The sequence below is a fragment of the Ornithodoros turicata genome, chromosome 2 (assembly GCF_037126465.1).
Source record: "Ornithodoros turicata isolate Travis chromosome 2, ASM3712646v1, whole genome shotgun sequence".
Classification (NCBI taxonomy): domain Eukaryota; kingdom Metazoa; phylum Arthropoda; class Arachnida; order Ixodida; family Argasidae; genus Ornithodoros; species Ornithodoros turicata.
Window position 1 is genome coordinate 72,584,717 of NC_088202.1, and position 26,150 is coordinate 72,610,866.

Here is a 26,150-nt window from a genome sequence, read left to right on the forward strand (position 1 = left end):
ATTGGGTGTTGTTGCGGGTGGCTCTCTTTCAGCTTCGCAGGCTGGAGCGGAGTTCAAGTTAACTTTGACGCGAGTTGTACCTGATGTGCTCCAACGAGAGCCATCCTGATGTTTGTGGGGGAGGGGGGGGGGGCTTCACGTTTACCCTGCCCCGACGGAAACTCATCGCCTCGGGACGGCTCTGGCTCCAACACACGAGGGCCCTAATTTCCTACTTGCACGGATGCAACGTCGTACGGGACTACTAAAGTCACTAAATAAGCTTCGCTTCAGAGTATCGACACTGAGGTCCAAGGGAGAGCAGGAGCGTCATCTTGTTTCCGCACCACACTGGTACCACCCCCGGTTGAGGATCAAAGACGGCTAACATAATGCTCGCTGTGGGATAGAGAAGCGTGTATGATTGTTGTACGATAATCCATGTATTGTCCACCAGAGCGTCCCGAAGATGTCATGGTAGCTCAATGCCGTCAACCTTCATGAGCTGCTTGCTGGATAAAGAAACATTTGGCATCGTGCGCGTGGCTACCGTGGCGCGGAAACAAGATTGCGCATGCTCGCTCTTGGAACTCAGTGTCGATACTCTGAAGCGAAGCTTAGTTATTGACTCTAGGGACTACAACCCTTTTTGCTGTAGAACACAATACAAGGTGAAAGTTCACAAGGCATACACAGGACTAGAATGCGTCATCACTGCTAGCTTTTTTTTTTTTTTTCTTTGCCTGAAGGAAAGCGATGAATGTTCCTTCACCATGATTGACACGGAGAAATGCATCATTCACGTGTACCGGACATTATTAGCAGGTAACAGAGCGGCACTCCACTACATTCGGGGGAGTGGGCATTCAGTACAGTACAGTGGCGTTACACTTTATGAAGTCACTCCATTCAATTCCGCTACGGTCACATAAAAATGGCATTTCATTAAGAAAAAAAAAAGCATAGAAGAAACGACGAATCTGGCTTTGCGTGTGATAAAGCACGCAAGAAACAGTGAACGGCCGTTGAATGGTGAGTACACCGTGTGCTTCACGTACGCACTACTGTTTCTACGCATGCGCACAGGAGTCTCGAGGAACAAATGATACTTACAACTGACCATGAGAATGGAGCAAACTTGCTTATCCAAAGGATAAAATTTCAGGTTCATTGGACACGAAAGCACCAGTGATATCCTGAAAATATACAGTTGAGCATGTTACTTTGAACTGATCTCTGGACCGACTGTTCTACACCGGTGTCGAAAGTGACAAAAGCAAAATGCTTTACGGCATATCAATCACCCTGTGATCTATAAATTTAATTGGCATCTGCAATTATTTCAACTGAGACATAAATACTCGACACGATGTACAATTCAACGCTCAAATCGTGAAATTAAATTTCTATCTTTCAAAGAGAAGATTCAGGGTAAGAAAACACATAAGTGATTAAGTAAATGCTTTGTGTCAATAACATGTGTATAATTAAGAAGTACTGCAATACAAATTTCACGTAACATTTCTGCCTTTGACTAGCTGGCGCCTTAATTTGTTTCTGGCCACTTAATGACATGGAAAGGGCAGCAAAGGTCAGAAGTAGCTTAACAACATGCCTAAGCTGCGTTGCATGAAGCCTGCCTCTAAAATAACGCTGTAAGGCGATAAATTGTTTCACACAATTAACAGCTTCGAGGCTTGAATGTGCAGGAACTGCACGCCGTACTGCCATCTGTTAAAGGTTAGAATCATTAGCCAGCAGCCTGTTTTGAACTTCGTGACACACACGCACCACAAACTGTAGCGTGCCTAATATTATGGAGCTCTTTTTGCTGGCCTACAGCCGATGCCGATGTTCTCCTTTCAAACCTACAAGTGGCAAAAATGCAACGCACATGTTGCTATGCAACAGCTGCACAGCAAGAAGACGATCTATTTTTTTGTTTTTTGTCACTTGGAACCGAACTTTCCCGCAGTTGCGTCCTTTTGTAAATACGTGTAACAAATAGAGGCATGAAGTTTGAAAAAAAAATGGGCTATCTCTGTCGGAGACCCGCGAAGTTTTGGGCGTATAATTTACATTAGTAACTTTTAATTTAATTTAATTTAATGATTAGTCACCTGAAACTCTACAGATAATTAAACTTAGTCAGTTAATGCAATGATCCAATTAATAAAATTTGTCAGTTCTCTTATTGATGGATACCCACACTAAACCGTAACGGGAAAGCGTCACACAAAATTTCACAAGCACCAGCACCCGCATAAACGATAACAAAGACGTAAATTCTGTATCGTATATTGACTGACTGATTGATTAATTTGAAGGAAAAATAAAATGGAACAATCGGAGCAATCAACGTACACACAATAATCATACATTCCAAAGCGTGAAAAAAGAAGAAGAAGAAGAAAAAAAAAGGAAGAACAGGGAATTGTGTAGAAAGTGCTCTTTTACCTGATGCTGAAGAGGACATCCCCATTGGGGTGAATTCGTAGAAGGACGTTGGGCATGATGATATTGTGAAAATGACCCTCTTTCTCGTTGGAAAAGAATAAATCAGGTTTCCAGAGCTTGTCAGGCTCTGTGAGTGTGAGGTAGCGGACCTGGCCGCCCAGATCATCGTACTGTAGACGCTCGTCCCGCCACTGTTCTCTGAACGTCATTTGCACTGTGTACTCCTGTCAACCAGCAACAACCGAACACGCATTCAGTCATCACACACCTCAAAACACACACACACCAGGCTCATGGTGACGCAGCAGAAAAAAGAACTCCCGTTACATCCTTCTTTGTTTCTCATCGTGCCTGACGTGGGGTGTCCATATGCAGACTTTACGCCACACTGTCTTGTGCGGTAACCAAGAGGCTGTGTGTGTGTGTGTCGCATCGGTAAGGTAAAAGTCTCATGCTTTTCGTTTATTGTTTTTCGGTCAGCGTTGAGTAGGCGTTGAGGCGTACAGTTTCCAATAAGATGACACGTCGCATGTTCGTTTTTGAAAATTGAGCTGCTCATTCACTGCTATGACAATGCTCGAATAAAAAGTTATGTCATCTTCCCTACGAAGATTTACGTATTTCTTCTACTTTTTTTACCTGTCTTTCTTGGACGAATATTACGCATATTATTCGTGTATCGTATTGGCCATAATTTTGAGTGCGATGTTTGCTCAGACCAACTTTTAGTTTAGCATTTTCACAACATATTTTTAATATATTGGCAATATATTTGATTTCTTCATTATTTTTCTGCTAAGTTAGCTGAAGGGGGACCTAGCGTACATTGCTTATTCCTTCTACTGTACTCCATCATACATCATATTACTCCGACGGAGAGCACCACATCAAGCAGCGTTTGTTGACGTGGCGGGTTTTTCCTATACGCAAGACTAACGCTCCTTGTGAACGCTTGGAAGGCACCTCATTTGTAATGAAATATTATTATTTAATTCTTCATACTACCACCCTACAATGTTGAATACGTCGAATTATGTCAAATTCGTACGAGTGTCCGTCAACACTGCCAGCCGCTGTACGCTTTGAGCGGATTTCCTCAGAAGGTATAACACGCATAGCGCATATAATAAGAGCAATGCCGGGCGAGAGTACTTTGCTGCACTTTACTACAGAATTGGCATACTTAATGGACATATCTTGTATGCATATCTGCATACGTCGAAAGGACATTGCTGCCCACTGCATGAAGTAGCTCCAGACATCAGCACGGATATCACATATCAAGTAAGCACGCATACCGTTCAACAAGATAATTTTACGAAAGCATACCCATATCTGCATATTTTAGTACTCAATGTAGATGAGCAATAATTGGCACGTGCATGTATAGTGTGTATTTTCCCTGCGCTGCCATTCGCGGAGTCAGCAGTCTTTAACCTATGAGTTGAGTTAGCACGCGACAGGCCATTCTAAGAGGCTCATAAGTGACAACAAATATTTGAAGTATTGTTCAAGATGAGCAGTAAGGCTATCTACAAGCACAACACCGAAGCAAGCTATGTCCACAGGAAAGAGAAGACAGCTGAGGGATATCCATAAATCACAATGATGTACGACATACTTACCGTTACGGACCTACTAGAGTACACAACAAGAACAATAAGCAAGACAGGACACAAGTGCTGCAGTGCTCGTTCACGGTACCACACAGAGCGACACAATATGAAAAAGAGCAAAACATATTTCGTAATACAAGACACAGAAGGGAGGAGACATACAAAAGACAGGCCTTGCACGGATTATAGTGCGATCGATCGATGATGAGTGAGTAAAACCCCCTCAGTGCTTTGGACGTATATATGTTGACAGCTATATATTACCTCCACAGCACAGAGAGGGTTTTGGTGCAATTGCGTAGTTTCCTGAAGAGAGGGGAAGGTGAGGGGCAACGGTGCCTTCCTTGCCGCCACGCCATACGTGGACACACAGAGAGAACGTCGCATGCACAAAGTATATGGTGGATCCCAGATGAAACAAACAAACAAATTTAAAAACGTGTATTCAAAGCACGAGTGAGCAGTTAAGTGCAGTTCTATGGCGGAAAAAATGAACTCGATTCGTAACACGTCATTTCTACTACATTTTGCAGATGGAACTCCGTTAGTGAAGAAATCTTCTCGTGAAATATGCACTCTCTAAACCATGTATCAGTGTTGTGTGAGCTGCTTTATCATGCATTCTACGTGCGGCTAAATTGTTCTTGGTAGATGTAGCGTCTTATGGATGTAGTGATTTTGCCATTCGATTTTCTGTGCTGGCTGCAGCGTCCATCTTCATTTCTCGTTCACTATGCCAATATTATTCTGTTATTTGTTCACAACATAGCATCGACGAAACACATGTAATTCGCTTATTTCAATTACATTTTAGTAATTGCGCCCGAATACTTTTTTTTTGCGGCAGGGGTATAGGGATGCTAGGGATAGTACCGTACGCAAACTGCATTTCTTGTAAAATATACACATCCGAAAAGAAACACGTGTGTTGTGTCTGAATAACGTACCCTTAGCACATAAAGAAGTCGAAAAACGAGGGACAAAACGGAAACGTAGACATCGTTTTCGAATGCATTTACATTCACAACCGCTGGTGTATAATGCGCAGCTGGTGATTAGTTCTAAGTTTTCCGGATCTGCAGTATTGGTACGGTCGTGTGTAATGGACGTGTCCCACAGTCTGCAAGAAAATGCTACACGTTCACAGTAACAACATAATGACATTTGTCGCAGTGGTTGTGGCACTGTTCTGCAGCCTGAAAACAAGTGGTCAGCAACTAACTTCTACGTGGAGAGAAAGAAGATAGTCAGAAATGAAGAGTGCTGTCCGTCGTTCGTGTGTGACACACGTTAAGAGCATCACAGTGCGCAGCAATCCGGTGGTACATCGCGACATCCTTCAACTAAGGTAAGGTCCACTGAAAGTGCGTGTGGTGTAGTATACTACGCTTACACGTACACGGAGAAGAAACACGTTCTACTTAGCCTTCGGTCGTGCTGTCCCTGGTGGGCGCTTCAGGTGTCTTTCACAGAGTTGTATGAAAACGCTTTTTGATATCTAACTGTCCGTGGTTGTCAGGGTCATGGAGGTACTTACCCACCTACACTTGTGGCCATTGTATGTGATTGCATGGTTCTTGACAGTGTACGAGTTGTATGTGCACGGCGAAATGCACGGACTATACGTGCGCAAAGAAGTGAGGAGGAACAGAGAAAGATTCTCGCAGCACAGCTGTCAGGAACCATGACAATCGACCGCAATATAGAACTACAAAGGGGTGTTCGAGGAACGTACAATACAACATTTTTTTTTCTGCCGGGAATGGTGCAAAAGCTACTTGAAGTCATGCTTGGTGTCGTGTTGGTCAAGTGCATTTGATTTTTGACTGGACAATGTTTGATGGATGTTCTTAAATAATAGGCAATACAAATAAAATGAATGACACAATGCATGAAGTGTGCTCCGTTCGACATAATATTGGATTCGTAATTGTCATTAGGCCCTACTGTAACAACAGTGGGATAAATCAGACATGCAAATGTTTCGTTCGCGCATTAAAATGTTTTAACGCGGAGCCTGTAATTCGACTAGTGGCGTGACCTCTGCAATGGTAATATGAGGAAAAGTTACGAGCGAATATTCAGCCATCGTTTGCGAAATGGTGCAAGAAAGTCAGAAAGCGCTTTGCGTGTGGTGCAATTGGGAAATAGTGCCTTCTGAGCGTGGAAACTGCCTTTCGTGTCGAACGCCATTTTCGTGTGTGGTACTGTGCATGGATGAAACGTAAAAGAAATTGGAGCTAAGACAGACAACAGTGAGTTACCTGCAGTTACATCTTGAATTACGAACACTCGAACGGGATAACAGAGTTGGCAGTGCTAGAGTATGGGAAAGGAGGGTGACGGGAAGGGATAGAAAATTTTTCGAACAAGTGCGCAGGAAGGCCACAAGACGTTTGTAAAGAGGTGCGTCACGGCAACAGCGACACAGCATTCGACAAGATTCCAAAGTGCGAGCCATGCTTCTGCAGGAGAGGATTAGGAACGTGCATTTCTATGAGCTACACCGCTCAGATCACAAATGCTGAACCCCACGTTTTAGTGTTTCTGCAAGGACTAACAGCGTTTGATTATCCGTAAAGGCAGGTAATTGCAGACCAAAGTTGCTACGAAGCGCTGGTGAGAGACCATATGTAACGTGAATTTAGCTCAGTTACCTCCATCGCACAAGCCCTGGAGCTATTTGTATCGCGAGTACAGCGCGGCTGTTAGCCTTTTAAATCACGACCAGTCGTCCTCACGAGTATAAGCACAGCTCGCACTGAGGAATGTTCACGACGCATACAATACAGCACGACGATAGCCACTGAAGGCGGGGACAGAACGGATATGTGAGCACGCTTAGCTACAGGCAACACCGTGGCCGACGCTAAAGGGATACTTACCATGCTCAAATCATCAATCTTGCTAATACTGCGGAGATAGATGTTGACCCTGACAACACACGGACCATCTATATCAAGAGGAACAGAAAAGAAGAGAAAATGGAGAAAAGGTGAAAACAGAACCTCTTTCAGTTGAGTGCTGTTGAGCCCCACGCGTCTGCGACCAACTGTCTGTCCCACGCGCTGATGTCACACTTACCATGGTGACGTCATCAATTCTGCTGATACTTCTTATATAGATGTTAACGCGTACAAGAGCTGGCCCGTCTGCATCGAGAGACACAACAAGCCAAAGATAAAGAGTCGCGAAGAGTAGCCGTCAGAAGCTACGCGGAGCGCGCAGAAAATAACAGACAGCAACATAGGTTGGAAACGAAAGGGTACGAAGAAAGCAGCCATCAATACATGACGAGCACTAGCGTATAGGCGCTAATGTCAGTATAGGAGCGTTTGCTACTAACCTAGCATATAATCCTAACCTCGACATATAATATTGACATCGGTAGCGGATCGGGCGAAATTGAGTCACGGCATCGATTTTTCGATTCCACGACGATTGGCTTTACGTTCGGCAAACGTAGAGTTCGGATTATCGTGGGACTGACCCGTTTCAAAATATCACTGGCTCTAGACCAGATGACATTTATTCGTCATCTCAAATTTGCGCCGCTTATCGGAATCAAGTCGTACGAGTACTCGAATGTTTCTCGAATGACTATTTCTCTTATAGCATTCGGTTCAAAAGGCCTCGATCAAGTTTAGTACCTCCATCTCTATGAAGTATATCTTTCAGCATCCAGGTACGCATATATAAGTACAGAGCATTCCTATGCGCATTGAACACATCTATAGCAATGTTTCACACGATGTATCTAAAACTGTTCCATAGCATAGCATATCCGCCCCCTTCTGCAGAAGCGTCTACAGATCGTTCAGATAAATTTTACAAGGCCATTCTTGCCGTTGTGCATGCTATTCAATACCAACAATTGAGGCCTCACGTACATTTGGTAAATGTTTCAATCATGTTCCATAAAAATATAAAAATATTTATATAAAAATATACAAAAAGTTTCCGGAGAAATGAAAGATTTTCAAAACCACATAGTTAATCTGTATGCATTTGACAGGAAGCAACTGTTCCATACTGTCCCATAGTATAGCATATCCGCTCCCTTCTGCAGAAGCGTCAACAGATCGTTCAGTTAAACTTCACAAGACCATTTTCTTGCCGTTGTATACATGCTATTCAATACCAACAATTAAGGCCTCACGTACATTTGGTATATGTTTGCAATCATATTCCACAGAAAATATAAACAATATAAGAATATTTATATAAAAATATATGAAAACGTTTCCGAAGAAATTAAATCTTCACAAAACCACATAGCTAATCGGTAGGCATTTGACAAGAAGCAACAATTACCTACGAAACTGAGAAACAAAGTGGAAGGACAGGCATATGTAAAGGAAGATGCAGCTACACAAATTGAAAGGAGCAGCGGAAGATGTCTCTACTAATTTTTCAGTTTTCGCTGCGGTCCGTTGCACACTAAACAACATGCGGACTTGCGCGATGATGACGCGTAGCGCGCAGGAGGGGTGTTTCATCCAGAGTTCGAGGTAACTCGTTACTGTAACTAAGTTCCTTTTTTTGGTAACTTGTAACTTAACTCGGTACTTTTGCGCTGTGGTAACTTTCAGAGGAACTCGTTCCTTTTTCAGGTAACTTTGCCAAAGTAAGTTAAGTTAAGATCCAAGTTACTTTTAACTCGCTTTTCACTCACGTCCACATATTTTCTTGCTTTCTCTCCGGTTCCTTCATGGCACTTTTTTGCCATAAAACGTGATATTCAATCAACGACAGTATTTTGTTCAGGAAGAACGAACCGCCGCGATTGAAATGAAGCTGAACCATTGTGCGCCCACAGGGAGTAAGATGCAAAGCGTTCGAATAGACCTCTACCAGAGAAACGTCATCATGACATTGGTAGACAGACTGAAACCGAAACAAATCGGAAGGAGAGGGCTGGGTTCCACGAACGGGTACTTGTTCGCTGCCTCCCATTGAAAGAAAAGTAGGATCGAGGGTCGCGTCCCTTTAAGGGACCATATCTTAATCCCCTCAAGACCGTGATTTTCGGGCGCGACCTAGTTCACCTCTAGCTTCGAACGTAGTTCAATTCTACCAAATTTTGGCGCTGTCGAACACTATCACGTCATTTGTTTACAAACAGGGCATAAACGAAAACGATCTAAGCGTGTTGCACTCCTCCGCAGGCAACTCAAGGTCTAACTCAACTGCTCACGCGCGCTGCACCTGCGTAATGCTATTTTGTGTCTGAAGTAACTTGGAAATAACTCGTTCTTTTTTTAAGTAACTCAGTAACTGCGAGTTACATTTCAGGCTGAAGAACTTCGTTATTAACTTAGTTACATTTTGCACAGGATAAATTAACTTGTAACGAGTTCTTTTTGGCGGGTAACTTCTCAATCTATGGTTCATCCGTACGGTGTTCTAGAAGCTCCTCGACTCATTCAGAGGGTCCGTAAGAGAATGAGTGAGGTTGACGCCACGTCGCAATGCAAAGCGACGGGTCACCGAGTGCCGACCGGGGGGCCGGCTCGCACTGTGTCCCTTACGACACGCCACTAAGATCACGCCGCTCGGAACAGGGCAGCTTTTTAGGCGGTTTTGTGAATTAACTTAATTTGGGAAAATTGAATTAATTTCACAGTAATAAGAGACCATTCAGCGAAAATATTTTGCGTGTTGGGTCCCGATAGACTATTCGATTACTTAAAGAGAGACTTCGCAAGGGTTAGTCGAAAGAATTTAGGTGAGCGTCATACCGAACACGAACCAGCCCCTCGATACCGAATACAATATTCGCGTTCATTTTCCGCGAATAATTATTCCTAAGTGATCACAATAGCAACAGAAGAGCAGAAAACAGAGATCCATACTACGGCGGTTCGTCCGGAGAAGGATACCGTGACGTCACACAGCATTGTCGTCTGCTTTGAAGCCTGCATTCTCCCATCCCAAGCAGCACAATGTACTGAAAGTCGAGTGCAAGAGGGGTGGACGGTATGTGTCTTATCAATGTTCTTTAGTTTCACGAGTCTGTTCAAGGCCTTCCACCTACACGTCCACCCCTCTTGCACGAGACTTTCAGTGCATTTTGCTGCTTGGGATGCGTTTTGAAGGAAACAAAGAAGGACGTCCCATGTAGCTGCCATTTCCGACGTGTAGCAAATCTCTTGCCTCAACCACTCATGCAACATATTGAGCCGACGATTATGACGTCGACTGCAACGGGATAGAAGCGAGTATACCTTTCGAAAAAGGTTGTGCAAAACATGAGCAGGTCAAATGAAGCAGCGCCGGGAAGAGACGCCGGATGATGTCATCAGTGTGTGGCTTTCAGCGCCCTCTCGCTTCAGAGAGGCGAAGCGCTCGCTTCGTAATAAATCTGCGCAGTTTTGGAACGAGATATTTCGTACACATGTTCTTGACATCCCAAAGGTTGCGGATATACCACAACCTTTGTGGTCATTTTGTTGCGGAGTCCCACTTTACATACTGTGTATGAGGCCGATACCCTAATGTTTGGCGCCGCTCCACAGTCTACTTGGCCAAATTAATCTTCCGGAAACAGCATACATATTAAATAAACAAGTTTTAAAGATTCACACTGTCTCTGCACTAAGGAAGCCCCAGCGACAGTAACATTATGATGACGTCAGCCAGGAATGGGACAACAGGACAGGCGATTGTCTCCAAGTTCGTGTGCTTCGCGTTCGTACCGTAATATACTAAGTGAAAAGTCTCCGATAAATACGCCGTGTGGCGTATCATGTCGCGTGGAACACAGTGTTATGTTCCTGGCTGTACGAACACGCCCGGCGCTAACCCAGAACCGACATTCCATAACATGATCACAGACCCTCCGCGACATGCAGACGCCGGCCGTCCCACCGGTCGCCAAAGGGCGCTCCATGATTCGACTTGTCCGAGTGACATTTTCTCCAATTTCCAGAAAGAGAATTCCGGCATACTCTCAACATCCGGCGTCTGCCCTTGCCATGGATTGCATCAAATTGCACAGAAACAACTACACTAATTCGCGTAGGATTTTCGGCGTTATTGTCGATGATGGACGAGGAGTAAACGGGCGCTAGAGTTTCGGAACCGACCTGGATGAATGCGAGAGTCCCTTTCAGGGGGTTCTGAGCAACCATAAGTGTTATTTCACTGTAGCATTCAGAAGGTCAGGGGGGAGATATTAACAAGCTCAAGAAGAGCCAGCTGAAGGCAAACGAGATAGAGGTTTAATGGAGCAGAGAAAGGGGGGGGGGATACTGACAGAAACAAACAATGCGCAGACGAGGATACAAGGTTTGCGATGGTAAATCGACGGGTAATACACATAAGCACTGACCAGTCGCCGGTCTTCAATTTCTGTTCTACAATGCCTAGTCGAAAACATATCATTCTAGACCGAAATTCCATATATATAACCGAAGCGAATACGATGCGGATAGATACATAGGCAAAGCAAATACGAGGCAAATAGTTACAAATAAGTGAATCGAATACGAAGCGAATAGTTGTACGAGGGGTGTTCAAGTCAAACCGGGACTTTTCATTTTTCGCAAAAGTAAAATGAACTTACAGGCGAGAAATTAGTTCTATTTTCAACGTAATCTCCAGCTGCACTAATGCACTTGTCCCAGCGTTTCACGAGGGCTTGGATGCCAGCAGCGTAGAAATCTTTACCGGCGCGTAGCAGCCATGAACGAACCGCATTCTTGACCTCGTCGTCGCAGCTGAAGTGGCGGCCCCCAAGGAACGCGTTCAGTGGCCCGAAGAGATGGAAATCGCTGGGGGCGAGTTCTGGACTGTAAGGGGGATGTGGCCGCAACTCCCAGCCAAGTTCCTGTAAGGTGCGTGTCGTGAGATGCGCGGTATGCGGCCGTGCATTGTCCTGTAGGAGGACTCCTTTGGTGATGAGACCCGGCCGCTTTTGCTTGAGCGCCTTATGCACATCCCTGAGTACCTGGCAGTAATATGCACTATTGATGGTGGTACCACTGGGCAGAAAATCAACATGAACAACGCCAGCCTTGTTCCAGAAAACCGTGGCCATGACCTTACCCGCAGGCGGGGTGCTTCGGAACTTCTTGGGAGCTGGCGAGCCCGGATGCTTCCACTGTTTTGATGCGCGTTTAGACTCAGGAGTGAAATGGTGCACCCACGTTTCATCGCACGTGATGATCCGATCAAGGAACGGCTGCCCTTCAGTGTCGAAACTGTACTTTAGCTCTTGGGAGATTTGCAGACTTCTCTGCCGGTCAAACACGGAGAGTTGCCTCGGGACCCAACGGGCACTAACTTTCCGAAACTGGAGGTGTTCATGAATGATAGTGTTCAACGTTCCCACAGAAAGGTCCGTCTTTCGAGCCAGTTCGAGACATGTTATCCGTCGGTCCTTGAGGATCAGGCGCTCCACAAGTTGGATATTTTCAGGAACTCTGGCACTGGGCTCTGAGCCGCCCCGGCCGGGATCGTCCTGCACTGGTGTACGGCCTCTCGGAACCGTTTGCACCACTCAAACGCTTTGCTGCGGCTAAGTGTACCGTGGCCATACTGAGCCTGAAGTCTTCTGTGAATTTCAGATGACTTTACGCCTTCATTCACGAGAAACTTCATGAAAATTCGCTGTTCGATGTGCGCGCTCACTACGTTGTCGGCCATCTTGTCCAGCACGTGTCTTCTGTTTTGCGCAAACTGCGTTCACCACGTGGTGAACGCGGAGGCCTGTCGCGTGTGAAAATGACGAAAAAAAAGTAGCGCGAGCCATTTGTACACTCAGGAGACAGAAAGTCCCGGTTTGACTTGAATACCACTCGTATAACCGAAGCGGACACACATGCAGCAGGTGTATGGATAGAAACACGTATATATGACATATCCATATCGATCAGAACACGAAGTAGCGCTCACTTGGTTTTGAGCCCTCTCGTGCCCTTTTCGGCCTTACGTGGGCAGCTTTGGAACTATTGGAATACATTTAGTTTGGAAGAAACGTGGATCTGGCTCGAAATTGAATTTCGTACTCGATTCGGAAACCGAATATTACTCGTTTCGGTATTCGAAAAATTCGAATATTCGCACATTCCTAGTTTTCAGACAGGTAATTGCAACAGTGAAAAAAGTGAAAGTTAAAAAGTGAAAATGAAAATTTGTCATAGAAGGAACTCATTGTGCGGGAAGTTTCACGGGAAAATTTCATGATTTGAATCCCATCTTGACAAGGCTACATCTTAATTACAGATGCATCTATCTAAAAATTAACAAGTCACAGGGGGTAGACGAAACGTCATCTACAGGAACATACAGAGGTCGAGATACACTGAAGTCTGGGAGCACATTGCCCTCTGGCATGAGTTGGTGTCAAGAGACAGTGCGGGTACGTGAGTCAGCTGCATCGATATGTGCATCAAGGCGGCAGAGAACGAGACAAATCCTCGAGAAGACATTCAGAGGGAGACGTGAGGGATCTCGGACCGGACACGCTGCGACCACAGGACTTCTTTAACATCACCCGCTCCAGACCTTTCCTGACCACTTCAATACAGTTTTCCAGGCATCGCTTCAACCGCTGAGCTCCACCGTTTCAAGGCTTGCCGTTTCCATCTTGGTTTCTGTGTATCTCCGCAAGGCTCGGAGTCCGTTTGGCCCAGGTTCACCCCATTAACATTTTTCACCACTCACTGATATTGAACCCATTTACAAATTGTTTCTGTGTCGCAATTCCTGGTCGTGTCCTAGTACAGATCCCGACAAAAGTTTACGGAACACCGGAGTGGTGTATATAGTCATCCTAGCGATACCGTTGCTGCAAACAGGAGCAGATAGACTTACAAACTTACAAACAGTAATTGCAAGATTGTAGAGCACAACCCTGAGGAGACAGTCGAGTATGCTGGAATTGAAACCGCAGCGCTTTTCTGAGCTCTAGTAAAAAAAATATGCGAAAATGCACAATTTTCGAGCGTTCCGCGAGATTTGCGGCCGCTTTCTCCTCTCCCCCCTCACGGTGTCACCCTTTCTCAAATGACATCAGGCTGTTCCTCAAAGCATGGAGCACCCCGCTTTGTCCCTAGGAGTGAGTGTGAGGGGGTGTAGTGATGCAGTTTTTTAGCCTACGTCATCGCCAAAATGCCGCCTTTCCTTTTTGTTTCCTGCATTATCTGGTTTGACCTGCTCGACACCCCCCAAGACAGAGTTCGCGATTTCATCTGATAATGTCACGCAATAAAGCTGCCAATCCATATAACTTCCACAAACCACGCAGATAACAAAAATAACATCACTGATTCCGCTGCTCGATAGGTGTGGTACGTTCTTCCAGGTTTTAACAAAACCAAAAATAACGGTATCGACTGGGACACTATAGGAAGCGGGGGGTGGGGGTGGGAGCGTATGCTTTGAGGAACAGCCAACAACAACTCTGCAATTGCGCGGTCAACCTATTTTCACTAATTGTGAATATTAATTCACTTACTTACAAACAGGTGACAGGGTACTTCATGCACCTCTCAGTAAGTGTGTCCACTCCCGTTCGCTGCTATGTTGTCGCTCCGATGAAGAAATACGTCGCTCTGCTGTTCCATAAACTTTTGTCGGGATCTGTACCTTGTCCCAACCTTCAGTGATTGTTCTTTGACCGATCATCCCAAATAACATCACACCCTCTTTAAGGAATAGTTCGCACTACAGGCATCAATTCGTAAATATACTAGCCTGTTTCCACCATGTGTGCACGGTCTCATCGCGTGACTCCCTTCTCTCCTTTTGCACAATTCTTTGTGTCCCGCTGCCTAGAACACGTGAGAAGGAGATGTGGGAGAGGGGACGCTGACACGTCGCGGAAGCGCACGTAAGCCGATGAGATTCACCGGTTGCCCCTTGCGGGTCCAACGCGGACTGTCACGACAAAGTACGATTAACTGGAAATTACTGTGTCGATTTCGAGCGAAAGGGCCCGCATGAGAGTTCTTTGGAGTTGAATGCTCCCGCTGGAAATATTTATTTCAACGAAGCCAGGGAGCCAACTTTCCGTTGAAGGGAAACCTCTTGACGTAATATCAACCGGTAAACGCTATATCTTATTTCTGCGACCTTAGGACACGGCTTTCCCACACAATATAAAGCCTTCAAGCGGAAGTTGACGGTCTTCCTTTTGAGCGCTTGCTTTAAATTTCATCCAAAGATTTTTCCTCCTCGATTTTCTTCAACAACGGAGCAGTGCAGGGCTACGCCATAGCATTCGTACTACTACTGGTTCATTATTCTAGTTCGCAAAATGACGATGGCACAACAGATGCCTTGTTAAAGCGAAACCGTCCGCATACCCGCAAGGCTTTCCGACCACGATTCGTCGTGAAATACTGTGGCACTAAAGAGCGAAGTAGTTAAAGAAGTCCGCTTGTAATGTCGCAGTTATCATTGCCAAAAGAAGGGCGACAATACACTGATGCATTGTAAAAATTTTCGTGCGGTCACGGTGGTCAGTTTATGTCAAGGCAGGGCCGACAAAGATGGCATGACAGACTGGACTGCAGCGCGCATACCGGCGCTACACGTGATGGAATATTGAACATAGTGCGCGGAATATTGTCATGGTAGCTAAATCAGTCTAGTCAGCTCCGTTGGCGCGGCAATGCTGGTACTTCATTGAAGGCAGACGAAAATTCTGTTCTCTGCCCATGGTTTTTACATAGCGGTGACCGTGAGAACAAAGGTTAGGCTTAACCCTTCTTCGTAATGGTTTTGTTCTCCTTCCTTTTCGCGTACAGTACACATTTACATTTATCCCGCATAGGGGAAAAAAAAAGACGAAGTACCATATGTATCCGTCAGCTGTTAATCTGCATGGCTTCAACTGAATTTGCATCACTTTGCCGGTGAACTAAGTACTTCCGGAATGCCTGCCGGCTAAGCGCCGTGAAAGAGATACAAAGAAACTCGTCTCTGCGGAAGGAGGTAAGCGCACAAACACGCGCCCCGATTTCAGAGCTCTCAAGTGTACAGAAGAACTTCTACGAGGGGTGTTCAAGTCAAACCGGGACTTTTCATTTTTCGCAAAAGTAAAATGAACTTACAGGCGAGAAATTAGTTTTATTTTTCAACGTAATCTCCAGCTGCACTTATGCACTTGTCCCAGCGTTTCACGAGGGCTTGGATGCCAGCAGCGCAGAAATCCTTACCGGCGCGTAGCAGCCATGATCGGACCAAAGGAGGAGGACTCCTTTGGTGATGAGGCCCGGCCGCTTTTGCTTTCTGCGCCTTATGCACATCCCTGAGAACCTGGCAATAATATGCACTATTGATGGTGGTACCACGGGGCAGAAAATCAACATGAACAACGCCAGCCTTGTCCCAGAAAACCGTGGCCATGACCTTACCCGCAGACGGGGTGCTTCGGAACTTCTTGGGAGCTGGCGAGCCCGGATGCTTCCACTGTTTTGATGCGCGGTTAGACTCAGGAGTGAAATGGTGCACCCACGTTTCATTGCACGTGATGATCCGATCAAGGAACGGCTGTCCTTCAGTGTCGAAACTGTACTCTCGCTCTTTGGAGATTTGCACTCTTCTCTGCACTTTAAATCCTGTGACGGACGTGTGCCAGTTAAAAAAGTTCCCTCAGAAAGTGCAGCCGGTACACAGCCGTAACCGTCTGGAAGCAGTCGTAACGGTTATCAAATAGCAAGCACAGCGATCCTCATCGCCAAATTTCAGCAGGTACAGAGCCGTCACGTTGGTATGAAACGGCTTTGTGCTCGCTGAATAATATGTGTGCCTCCTGAACCTTGTACTCGTGTGCTTGTTGAATAATGCATGTGCCGGCTGAATATGCGTGCCTTCGTCCCTTCGTTGGAGCGCACTACGTTGTTCCGCGCTCCGCCGGTGAGGAGTGACATGGCACAACGTATTCTCCCGCAGTACGTTCCTTCCCGCTTCCCGCTTTCTTGCCGCTGTCTGCGTTGCAACCTCGCCTTTGAGAAGGATGACACCTTGCTTTTTAAGTACAGGTCTAATGTTTGCTTAAGGTAAGCCAATCTAGCTGTGATGCATCGTATGACGCCTGCGTTTCACTCATGTTTAACAATCGAAGTACATCCTGTTGCAGACGGTGGACGCATTGCAAATGGCGGCAGGAGAGGATCGGCTGCATCGGTGAAGCGACTATGTACATTACAAGCGAGGTTAATTGTATTCCTTCGTTATATTGACCGTGGGACTGTATCGATTGCGAGGAGGTGAGCTACAAAATGGAGTACTCTTCCAGCATTAACGTTGGAAGACTACCAGCGTGATATTCACTTCGGTTTCTTTACAGGTTGTTTCCTGTCTCAACGGTCACACATACGCGTGCAAGATTGCAACTGCTTCTCACATGGAATTGGTGTCTGTTGCCACTTGTTGGACAATTGTTCCTCGGCCATTTCGTTTGAGGAACCGTCGTGTTCGTCACTAAGGATCTTCATTGGGCTTTCAGTGCCAGCCTGCTCGAAGTTTCGAGAATTGTGTGTTCGGCGTTTGGAAGACTGCCTGGTGCATCGGATCATCAGATGGGTTGTGTGTCCGTGCAACGTGTGCTCCATATGTGTGTGCTGGGATTAGTAAACCGTGTATGCTTTCCATTCGGCAAACGATGATGTACTGGATGCAATTTAAAGGTATGTGCAAGCGAATAAAATTTGGTGTTTCATGTTCGATGTGCTCGGAGCATTTTCCTCCTTGCTTTTTCTTTTTTCTTTTTGCGAAGCGTGGAGGTAATTTTTGTGTTAGGGAACTCGACAGGTGCAATGTGTTTCGCGTATTAGAGGGTACAAGTAACCCTTCAATACGTCCGGTACACTGTGGCTCCTGGCGTCAGCAGGGATGTCGTACCAGTTGTTTCAGGAGGCACAGGTCACCTGCAGCTTTCGCAGGCACCGCGTGCCCCTTGAAGACATCTGGCACATTTTTTTAAAAAATGTGCCGGTTGATCATACGGCACCTATCCGTCACTGGGTTTAGAGTGTGCTGGTCAAACACGGAGAGTTGCCTCGGGACCCAACGGGCACTAACTTTCCGAAACTGGAGGTGTTCATGAATGATAGTGTTCAACGTTCCCACAGAAAGGTCCGTCTTTCGAGCCAGTTCGAGAAATGTTATCCGTCGGTCCTTCAGGATCAGGTGCTCCACAAGTTGGATGTTCTCAGGAACTCTGACACTGGGCTCTGAGCCACCGCTGCCGGGATCGTCCTGCACTGATGTACGGCTGTCTCGGAACCGTTTGCACCACACAAACGCTTTGCTGCGGCTAAGTGTATCGTGGCCATACTGAGCCTGAAGTCTTCTGTGAATTTCAGATGACTTTACGCCTTCATTCACGAGAAACTTCATGACAATTCGCTGTTAGATGTGCGCGCTCACCTCGTTGTCGGCTATCTTGTCCAGCACGTGCCTTCTGTTTTGCACAAACTTTGGACCACCACGTGGTGAACGCGGAGGCCTGTCGCGTGTGAAAATGACGAAAAAGAAGTAGCGCGAGCCATTTGTACGCTCAGGAGACAGAAAGTCCCGTGTTGACTTGAACACCCCTCGTACATTCCTTAGTGCGGATAAGCGCCCTTTAGGTGAGCTCTGACCCCTGGTCAGGTCTGATCAGGTCGCTTCCCGGCAGATAACGGATGTAGTTCTTTTTCTGCACGCTTGAGAGCTCTGAAATCGAGACACTCGCCTCACATCATGGCGCACTTTCGGGTTGCGCGGGGACAGAAAAAAAAAAGAGGGAAATTCTACACAAGAGGTACGCTGCAGGAAACAATTGCGGTCAGTATTTCTTGACACGCTGTACAACTTACAATTCACATCTACATCTCGCCCCTAAGACGAACAATTAAAAAGTTAGCTAATTTATTGCGCCTAGTTAATTAATTGGCCAGCATGAAAAAATACGAGCAGTTGAAACACGGGACTTCGCACAATATTCTGCAGTTTTGATTCGCCTATGACGACCAGTGCTTTTTTTTCTTTTTTTGACCCAGGAGCACGTGAGCCTGGCCCTGGACACTCCATACATCTATGGGAAGTAAGAGAGCGACACCACGTGCAGAGCTGAAAATTCATACAATTGAACGTGCAGCTACTGTAATATTTTCCTTATAGGAGAACACGAGGCACATGTCTAAAATCGATGCCGGAACAGCCCGAGCTCGAGGGTGGCGGCCGCACCCCCCTTGCTCCCACTTTCCAATGCCACTGTGCGTAGCTGTTAGACATAAAATGGACGACGTCTCACAAGGACGAGGATCATCGCGATCAGCTTTACCACATAACGGTTCGCCTCATTAACTAGCGACGCATCACCCAACGAGGCTCTCAGGCGAGCCATATCAGCGCCAATGATCCTCCATCATCATGGGTATTTCGCGACAGCATGCGTGGCTGCAGGATGAGGGTACACTTTAAAGATGCAGTCAAAGCGGATGAAAAATGCAGGAAGCCTAATATGATCGTCCAGCATTGTGTTTTAAGATCAGAAATCCCATTGCAACACTTACAAACTAACGCAGTGAAGGTTCAACGAGAAATCTATATCGTATATAGCGCACCAAGTTTCCAAATTATATGCAGTTAAAGCTCCCGCTACACTGGACAAGTGCACTGCTTCGCATTTAAGTCTTGGATTTTTGCGGGACATTACGTCTGTTACTATATGGGGCCACCATATTCGTCCCTTCATGAAACCAGGGCCCAACCTCTCTCTCTCTCTCTCTCCTCCTCCCTCTTATTTATGGAAGTTGCAGGATCATTACTAGGTCATGTATTAGACTTCCATGCGAACATGCCAAATGCTCACTTTTGTCTGTATACTAAATTTGCAGAGCAATAAAGACCCTGCACAAACATAACCGAAATGAGAAACGGACTGTGCCGTCGCCCCGTCGCCGCCACCCAGCGTTTTTTTCTTTCTTGTCCAATTCTGTCTGTCTTATTCTAGTTCATCCCGACTCTGCGAAGGAATTCCAGCCAAGCCTCCTTTCATAGACTATGCCATGCCTATTGTACTCTGGTTTCGCAGCAGAACGCCCCCGTTCGATTCTTTTGCCGAATCGGACGACTCCCTCCGTTCTTGTTTCTCGAAAGACCTCTCGTACAGTTACTTCCGACGCGTCGAAATACAAGTTTTAAATTTATGGACCGTCTCTGAAAGTTTGGCAGCTGAGGCGTGAAAAGCTCGCGTCCGCTGTCGCTCTTTTCTTGCCCGTACACAAGCTGAAGGCGACGGACGCTTTCGATTTACTGGAGGAGCCTTTCAGGATTCAAGCGGGAGAAGTCCGCGGAATCGCCTTGCATAGAGCTAGAGTGTTAGCTTCACCGCGCAGATCCCTTCATTTACATGAGAAACCAGTATGAGATGCATGGAGGTGGTTGAACTACTCAGCCGAAACGGCCGAGTTGTTTGCAACTGAGAACTTGGCGTTGCAGAGCCTCTGTAAGGAAAGTATACGCAATGGGAAACCGTAATTTTATAACACTGGTAGACCTGAGAAGCTGTAAATTGCTACTGCCTTTTTTTTTCTTTTTCTGGCAAATGTAGCACTAGGCCTGCGTATCAGTGAAGAGACAATATTTGATTGGAACACATCCAAATGCTGGTTGCGACATAGAGCTGCATTATCACGTGTAGTATTTCGGTGCAGTATTGTAGCTATGCAACCACAAAGGACACGAGCTGCTGCTTCGGAGACCTAGACGGAAAGCGATTCCAAAACTGGCTTGAAAATGGAGACAATCGGTCGAGCTTACCGAGCAACGTGTCACCACACCGGCAGGCTGACCGCTCGGAAATAGCATGTCACCGTTACCACCATCCACCACAAATAGGAACTCAAATCATTATTATTGCCTTTGTCTGTACAACGTGTGCCGTGACACACACTGTTTGAAATTGGTGAGAAGGTAAGAGAGTGAGAGAAGAGAGAGAGAGTGAGAAGAAGAAAAAATAAATAATAATCAAATAAAAATAATAAATAAATATAAAACAAATAAATCAAAATAAGAAAAATAGGAAACGGAAGTGTAAACATTGCTCAACCACTTGCTTTTCCTCCACAACGCGCTTCAAGGAATGGACACCGTCATTAGTGCTGCCACCCTGTAGGAGTCACAGGAACTGTGCACGTGTGGACTGCCATTTGCCGAGTTCCTGCGTTTTTTCGTGTGTGGTTTCGTTCATTTTCGTGTCTCTTCGTATTCGTTTCGTGCCGGTTCATTTTCTCCCGATCGCGAACCGGTGTAGAAAAGATATCGCATCGGCCAGCAATCCTCACGTGAACAACTGTGCATATCGCATGCAGAAGCAAGCAATATTTTTTTTCCTTGATCTTCCGAACCTTGATACGCTACTCAGATGTTTGCCGGATGACTAGTTATATGGAATGTTACGTTATCGTCAGTCATACTCATTAAAGACGGCGGCCACCAGTATTGATCCCAATGGGAAAAGCGATTTTGGCAGTCCACCCCTGTTGTGTCGTCTATGGGAACGAGGCTAAGGAGCGCACGGAGACTAGTGGTTTGAGGGTAACGCGACAAGGTCTATACCCTACTTTTGCCCGTGTCATTTATTTGTTCTTGTGTTCTATTTCAATTTAACGAGGCCAGGTTCGATCTGTGCTTGTACTACTGTACCATCACGTCTGAATTTTCAAGCTCGACCAACAGGTATCTCGCACACCTGACCTTTCTTTTCTGTCTAAAGGCTACTGTAAGGATCCAATCTGGCTTCCAAAACGGCTGAGTAGGCTGAGGAAGAGATGAAGTTGGAACTGTGCTTAATTAAAATAATACAATAGTCTGTCGGCAGATGGCAGCACCGGCAAACTTGGGAGCTCTTCATATCGATTGGTATCCTAGCAACGGTGATTCGGGCGCCCAATTCGAGATCAAAGCGGAGCCGCTCTGCCCAACACCACATCAAACTGAGCTCTCAGGTATTTAGAGAGCGGAGCTGACCATCCCTGATGAATGTGCTCGCGCCAACGTCGCTACTAAGTGAGAGAGGAATTGTAACGTATCCCAATCAGGACCGGGGGACGGCAAATATTTGATGCCGTCAGTTTGCGCGCTTCTCCCTATTCACATTTCTAGATGTGAACTTGGAGACTTACTAGCGTGCTATAGTCGCGGTCAGCAACTTGGCATTGGCTTCAGGGTACTTGCCAAATAGTCTACATTTGAAATGGACAAATTCCGCCAAAAGTGAGTTTGTACAGGGCACTGACGACTCCTGAAAAAACCGACTGTGTGTGATTTCGGCAGATGCTATGTGGATTTGTGTACAGCTCGTACAACTTACGGATACATCATGCTTTGCGTTTTTCTTTTTCTTCTTTACATGCATGCGGTACGTCAGTCAGTATTACATTTCTGTGTTTGAATATATCCGATACATTAACGTACTTTTCCAGTTCAATTTACTTAATATCCGTGTCTTTACGAAAAAACAGTAGCCTCTATGCAACTATCGCTTTATGTTACAATACCTTTGTTTTCTTGTTTTTTTTTGCGCTTCTTCTTTTTTTTCATTAGCAGGCTCCTTTGGGCTTGTTGGTGCTGAGTTAAACACGTTCTCTTAGAAGTCCTCAAAACGGCATGGTGCCCGCTCCCGCCCCCCCCCCCCTCCCCAGGCCATTTTTAGCGCTTTTAAGAGAATGTATTTAACCTTTGGTTTGTTCAATACATTTCTGTATTTGTTTAGTAAGTTATCTGCAAACAAACGCAAAAAATAAATATTCCCTCTGTGATGAGCTTGTTTCATGTGCAAAAAGGATGTGCACGACACATCTTCTCACTCTGTTATCAAACGGGGTACAGCGTGTCCCAACAATAGTAAATCCGTGTGAATTAACTATTACAGTTTCTTCCGTCACAATAGAAACATGGGATATTTATTGGAAGCACAGATAGCAAGCAATAGACGATTTCAAAAAGATGCGCGCGCTACCAAGCGCGTGGCGCTGAGCAGCATGTGAACTTTGAGGGACACTGCTTCGTCGCCTGCTTCGGTTATGGTTTACCCCGGCTGACGCTGCTGCTGCGCACAACGGGAATGTTGTTGTTCTTCTTCTACATCCGCCTCTGGCCGTCTCTAAGCGCTCTAAGTTCCCATAAGCCGAAAAAAAGAATAATTAAGACGAAGAAAACGTCTATTTCTATAACTTCGCCATCCTCAAAAGAGAACGGGTGAGATGAGTCACAGTCCCACACCATACCATCACTCGTTGTTCATGAAGAGCTCCTTAATGAATTTGTGCCCGCTGTTCTCCTGCCCAAAGATGGTAATTTTGCTTGTTCACAAATCAAATGAAGTGGAACCATGTGGCCTCATCGTTCGTCATAAGCTTCATGCAGTAAGCTGGATGTTGTTCGTCCGTTCATTACCATCATTAGTTGAATTTTATCATTATGGGTATAACTACGAAAATGATTTTTATTCTTACTTGAAATGGATTTGATGGCATGGAACAGAGATGGGGCGGTGTTTTTTTTTTAAATTCTGGTAATGCATTACATCTCTGTAATGTTAGTGCGTGATATCTTGTGAAGGAGTAGCGTAACCCCATTACATTTTGACCGGCTAATGCGTAATGACATTACCCATTACTTCGGATGAAAAATTTAGGCATTGTCCAAAGCCAGCAATTACGAATTGTGCCTTGTTACAGGCAAGGAATCTCCAAGCTGGTTTTTCCACTCATCAGTCCACTTCAGTGACTCATCAGTCACTGAAGAGGTCACCTAGAACGGGGAGAGAGTTCATGTGTCGTCTCTGAACACCAATCCCTTCTACGTCGCAATTAATCTTATATATGGTTAGAATATGAATGGTGCTCTCATCTCTCCACGAAATCCGTAGAGGTTTTACAGAAACTCTAATTAATATAACCGGTAACGTGAAATGAAGTAGAAGCCTAATTACGTATGTTTACTGTGTGCGCTTCGTACGTGATGTAGGACCCTGCTGGAGACTTCTGAGGAAGTGTAATCTCAAAGTAATGTCGTTACTTCGTTAAAGTAATGGATTACTACGAATGAAAAAGTAATGCGTATTTTTTCCATTACTTTAAGAAGATGTAATGAGGGAAGAACCTCAGGACGAGAGCCGTCTAAAAGTAATTTCCCCAACTCTGCTCTGCTACATCGTCTGAATACACCATAAAGTACACGTGTGTCATAATGACGCTGTAATCGACAGCGGCAGTAGTTAGTAATACCGTCATATATTTCTTTCACCTGTTCCTTACTATGTACAGCTGAGTACTTCTAAGTACTGAAGATACGTCTAATAGTATTCCGTTGCGTATTATCTTGCTGCGTACCGTACAAGTAAGCCTTGTTCATACGCCACTTGTTAAAAAAGCCTTCCTCTTCATTCAAATCAAATCAATTGTCAACAACAATTACTCTGAAGCCTTAAAGAGCACAATGTTCACGAGAAAGACACCATCTCTCCTTGTAAACCGGTAATTAAATTTCCACCCAACCCAGTTTGCAGCATATGGCTACGAAAAAAAAAAGAGACAAACAAAAAACAACTTCCACATGCAGATGCTTCCATATACCGTGCCGTATGCAACCCAGGCAAAAAGCAGCTTGGAAAAAGGCACAATTGCAAATTCTTCGGTAAACATCATTAGTGGAGTGTACACCAGTCACCTCCCAATTTTTATATTTCCTCGGCTCGTGTTCATTTTTCTTTTATTTTGTTCACTTTGGAGACTCTGGGAACGAGCATTCTGAGGTTCTGACCACGCTCGCATTAAAATGGATCCACCATGACGCGAGCAAAAAAAGATACAAAAATAAAAGGAAACGCGTAATCTTTCCCTGTTCAATGAGGGAAAGGAGAAAGGGCGGGCGAGAAAGAAAACTGAGCTCGTTAGTGAATGGTGGTCGACGTGACTGAGTGCGAGTCAGAAAAAGCTCGGTTCAAGGAAGACACCTGTATATTACTTTGTTCTCAAGTACCTGGTCGATGGATTTTTCTTCTCATTCCTCCTTCTATTTGCGCGCGTGTGTGCACGTCTCTCACTTTTTCCTCTCTATCCGGAAGTCGTCTAATGGAGCGGGGCTTATGTGTAGCGAAGAAGAGCTGTACGCTACTGTGGTTCGTGCCGCCAGTGACTAAGTAATGTTAAGGGAAGTGCCCCAGCACGAGAGCCGCCGATGTTTCGAACAGAGACTATTCTTCTTCGGGGCACCGTCCTCATCACTGGCATGGTATTTAAAGCGCTAGGAATAACGTTTTAAAGGGTGCATGCGTTATCTAGGATAACATCATGCGTGGATAGAGGGAAAAATCCAACTAGGCTTTTACAACAAGGGTGAGCAGCCTGCATCCTTGAGGCGCTTTGTTAGGAAGTGGGTGAGGTGAATGATACATCTTTGCAACAAAGCCGGTTAGAAATATAATAACGTTGGCGATTATGTGACTATGTTTGTGACTGTGTTTTAATTTCACAGAAGCTAATCAAAACGTAAGCGGCAGTAGTTATTACTCGATGCCTATTGTTGAGCAACGTTGTCCGAACTTCAATTCTTCAACATGGCTCCAACACTAACTTACAAATTATTAGCTAAACATGCATGGGTGGACGATTTCACAGCCATAGTGCCGATCCAGCTCTCTGCCATGTCCAAATGCCTAGTGTGCGAGAAGCAGTGCCCAATCGCTTGTTGGGTTTTTCATATTGTCGGAATTGCCCCTCAGGCACAGCTCTTTCTAAACTGTAGGTTGAGGTAATATTCATTGAGGGTGCAGAAGATGGAAAAGGAGGCGAAGCTGACCAAGGCATGGCGTGTTTCGCAAGAGATTTTGAAGCTATATAGTGTTTGCTTTTCTATGTATTTTCTTCGGTTGGACTGTACTCCATATTCCGTTCGATTTGGTCATTTATAGAGCAGGGGCTTCAAATCGAGTCGCGGCCGTGTTGACCTCAGACTACATCGTACTGTGCCTCACGGGAGAGAAGCGCAGGTACACGATAGAATAAAGAATAACGAATTTATAAAGAATTTAGAAGAGTGGTATTTTTATTCTCGAGCCGGACAGCTTGTATGTAGTTCATAAATGAAAGACTT

General features: G+C 45.4%; 1 protein-coding gene and 1 long non-coding RNA gene across 10 annotated transcripts in view; both read right to left on the minus strand.

Annotated features, from left to right (window-relative positions):
- LOC135385561 (uncharacterized) overlaps positions 1-26,150 on the minus strand; it is a 390,670-nt gene that overhangs the window by 176,865 nt on the left and 187,655 nt on the right. The gene's annotated exons all lie outside the window — the stretch shown is intronic.
- The window catches only part of LOC135385560 (glutamate-gated chloride channel-like), a 468,552-nt gene that overhangs the window by 32,216 nt on the left and 410,186 nt on the right, over positions 1-26,150 (minus strand). For 7 of the 9 annotated variants that reach the window (XM_064614944.1, XM_064614942.1, XM_064614941.1 and 4 more), the window contains 3 exons: positions 7,137-7,204; positions 2,437-2,660; positions 1,093-1,175 (listed from right to left, as the gene is read on the minus strand). In XM_064614944.1, coding sequence (XP_064471014.1) covers positions 1,093-1,175; positions 2,437-2,660; positions 7,137-7,204 — 375 coding nt within the window. Of the gene's footprint in view, positions 1-1,092; positions 1,176-2,436; positions 2,661-6,937; positions 7,006-7,136; positions 7,205-26,150 lie in introns of all 9 variants that reach the window. The other 2 variants (XM_064614947.1, XM_064614943.1) reach the window with 1 other exon arrangement.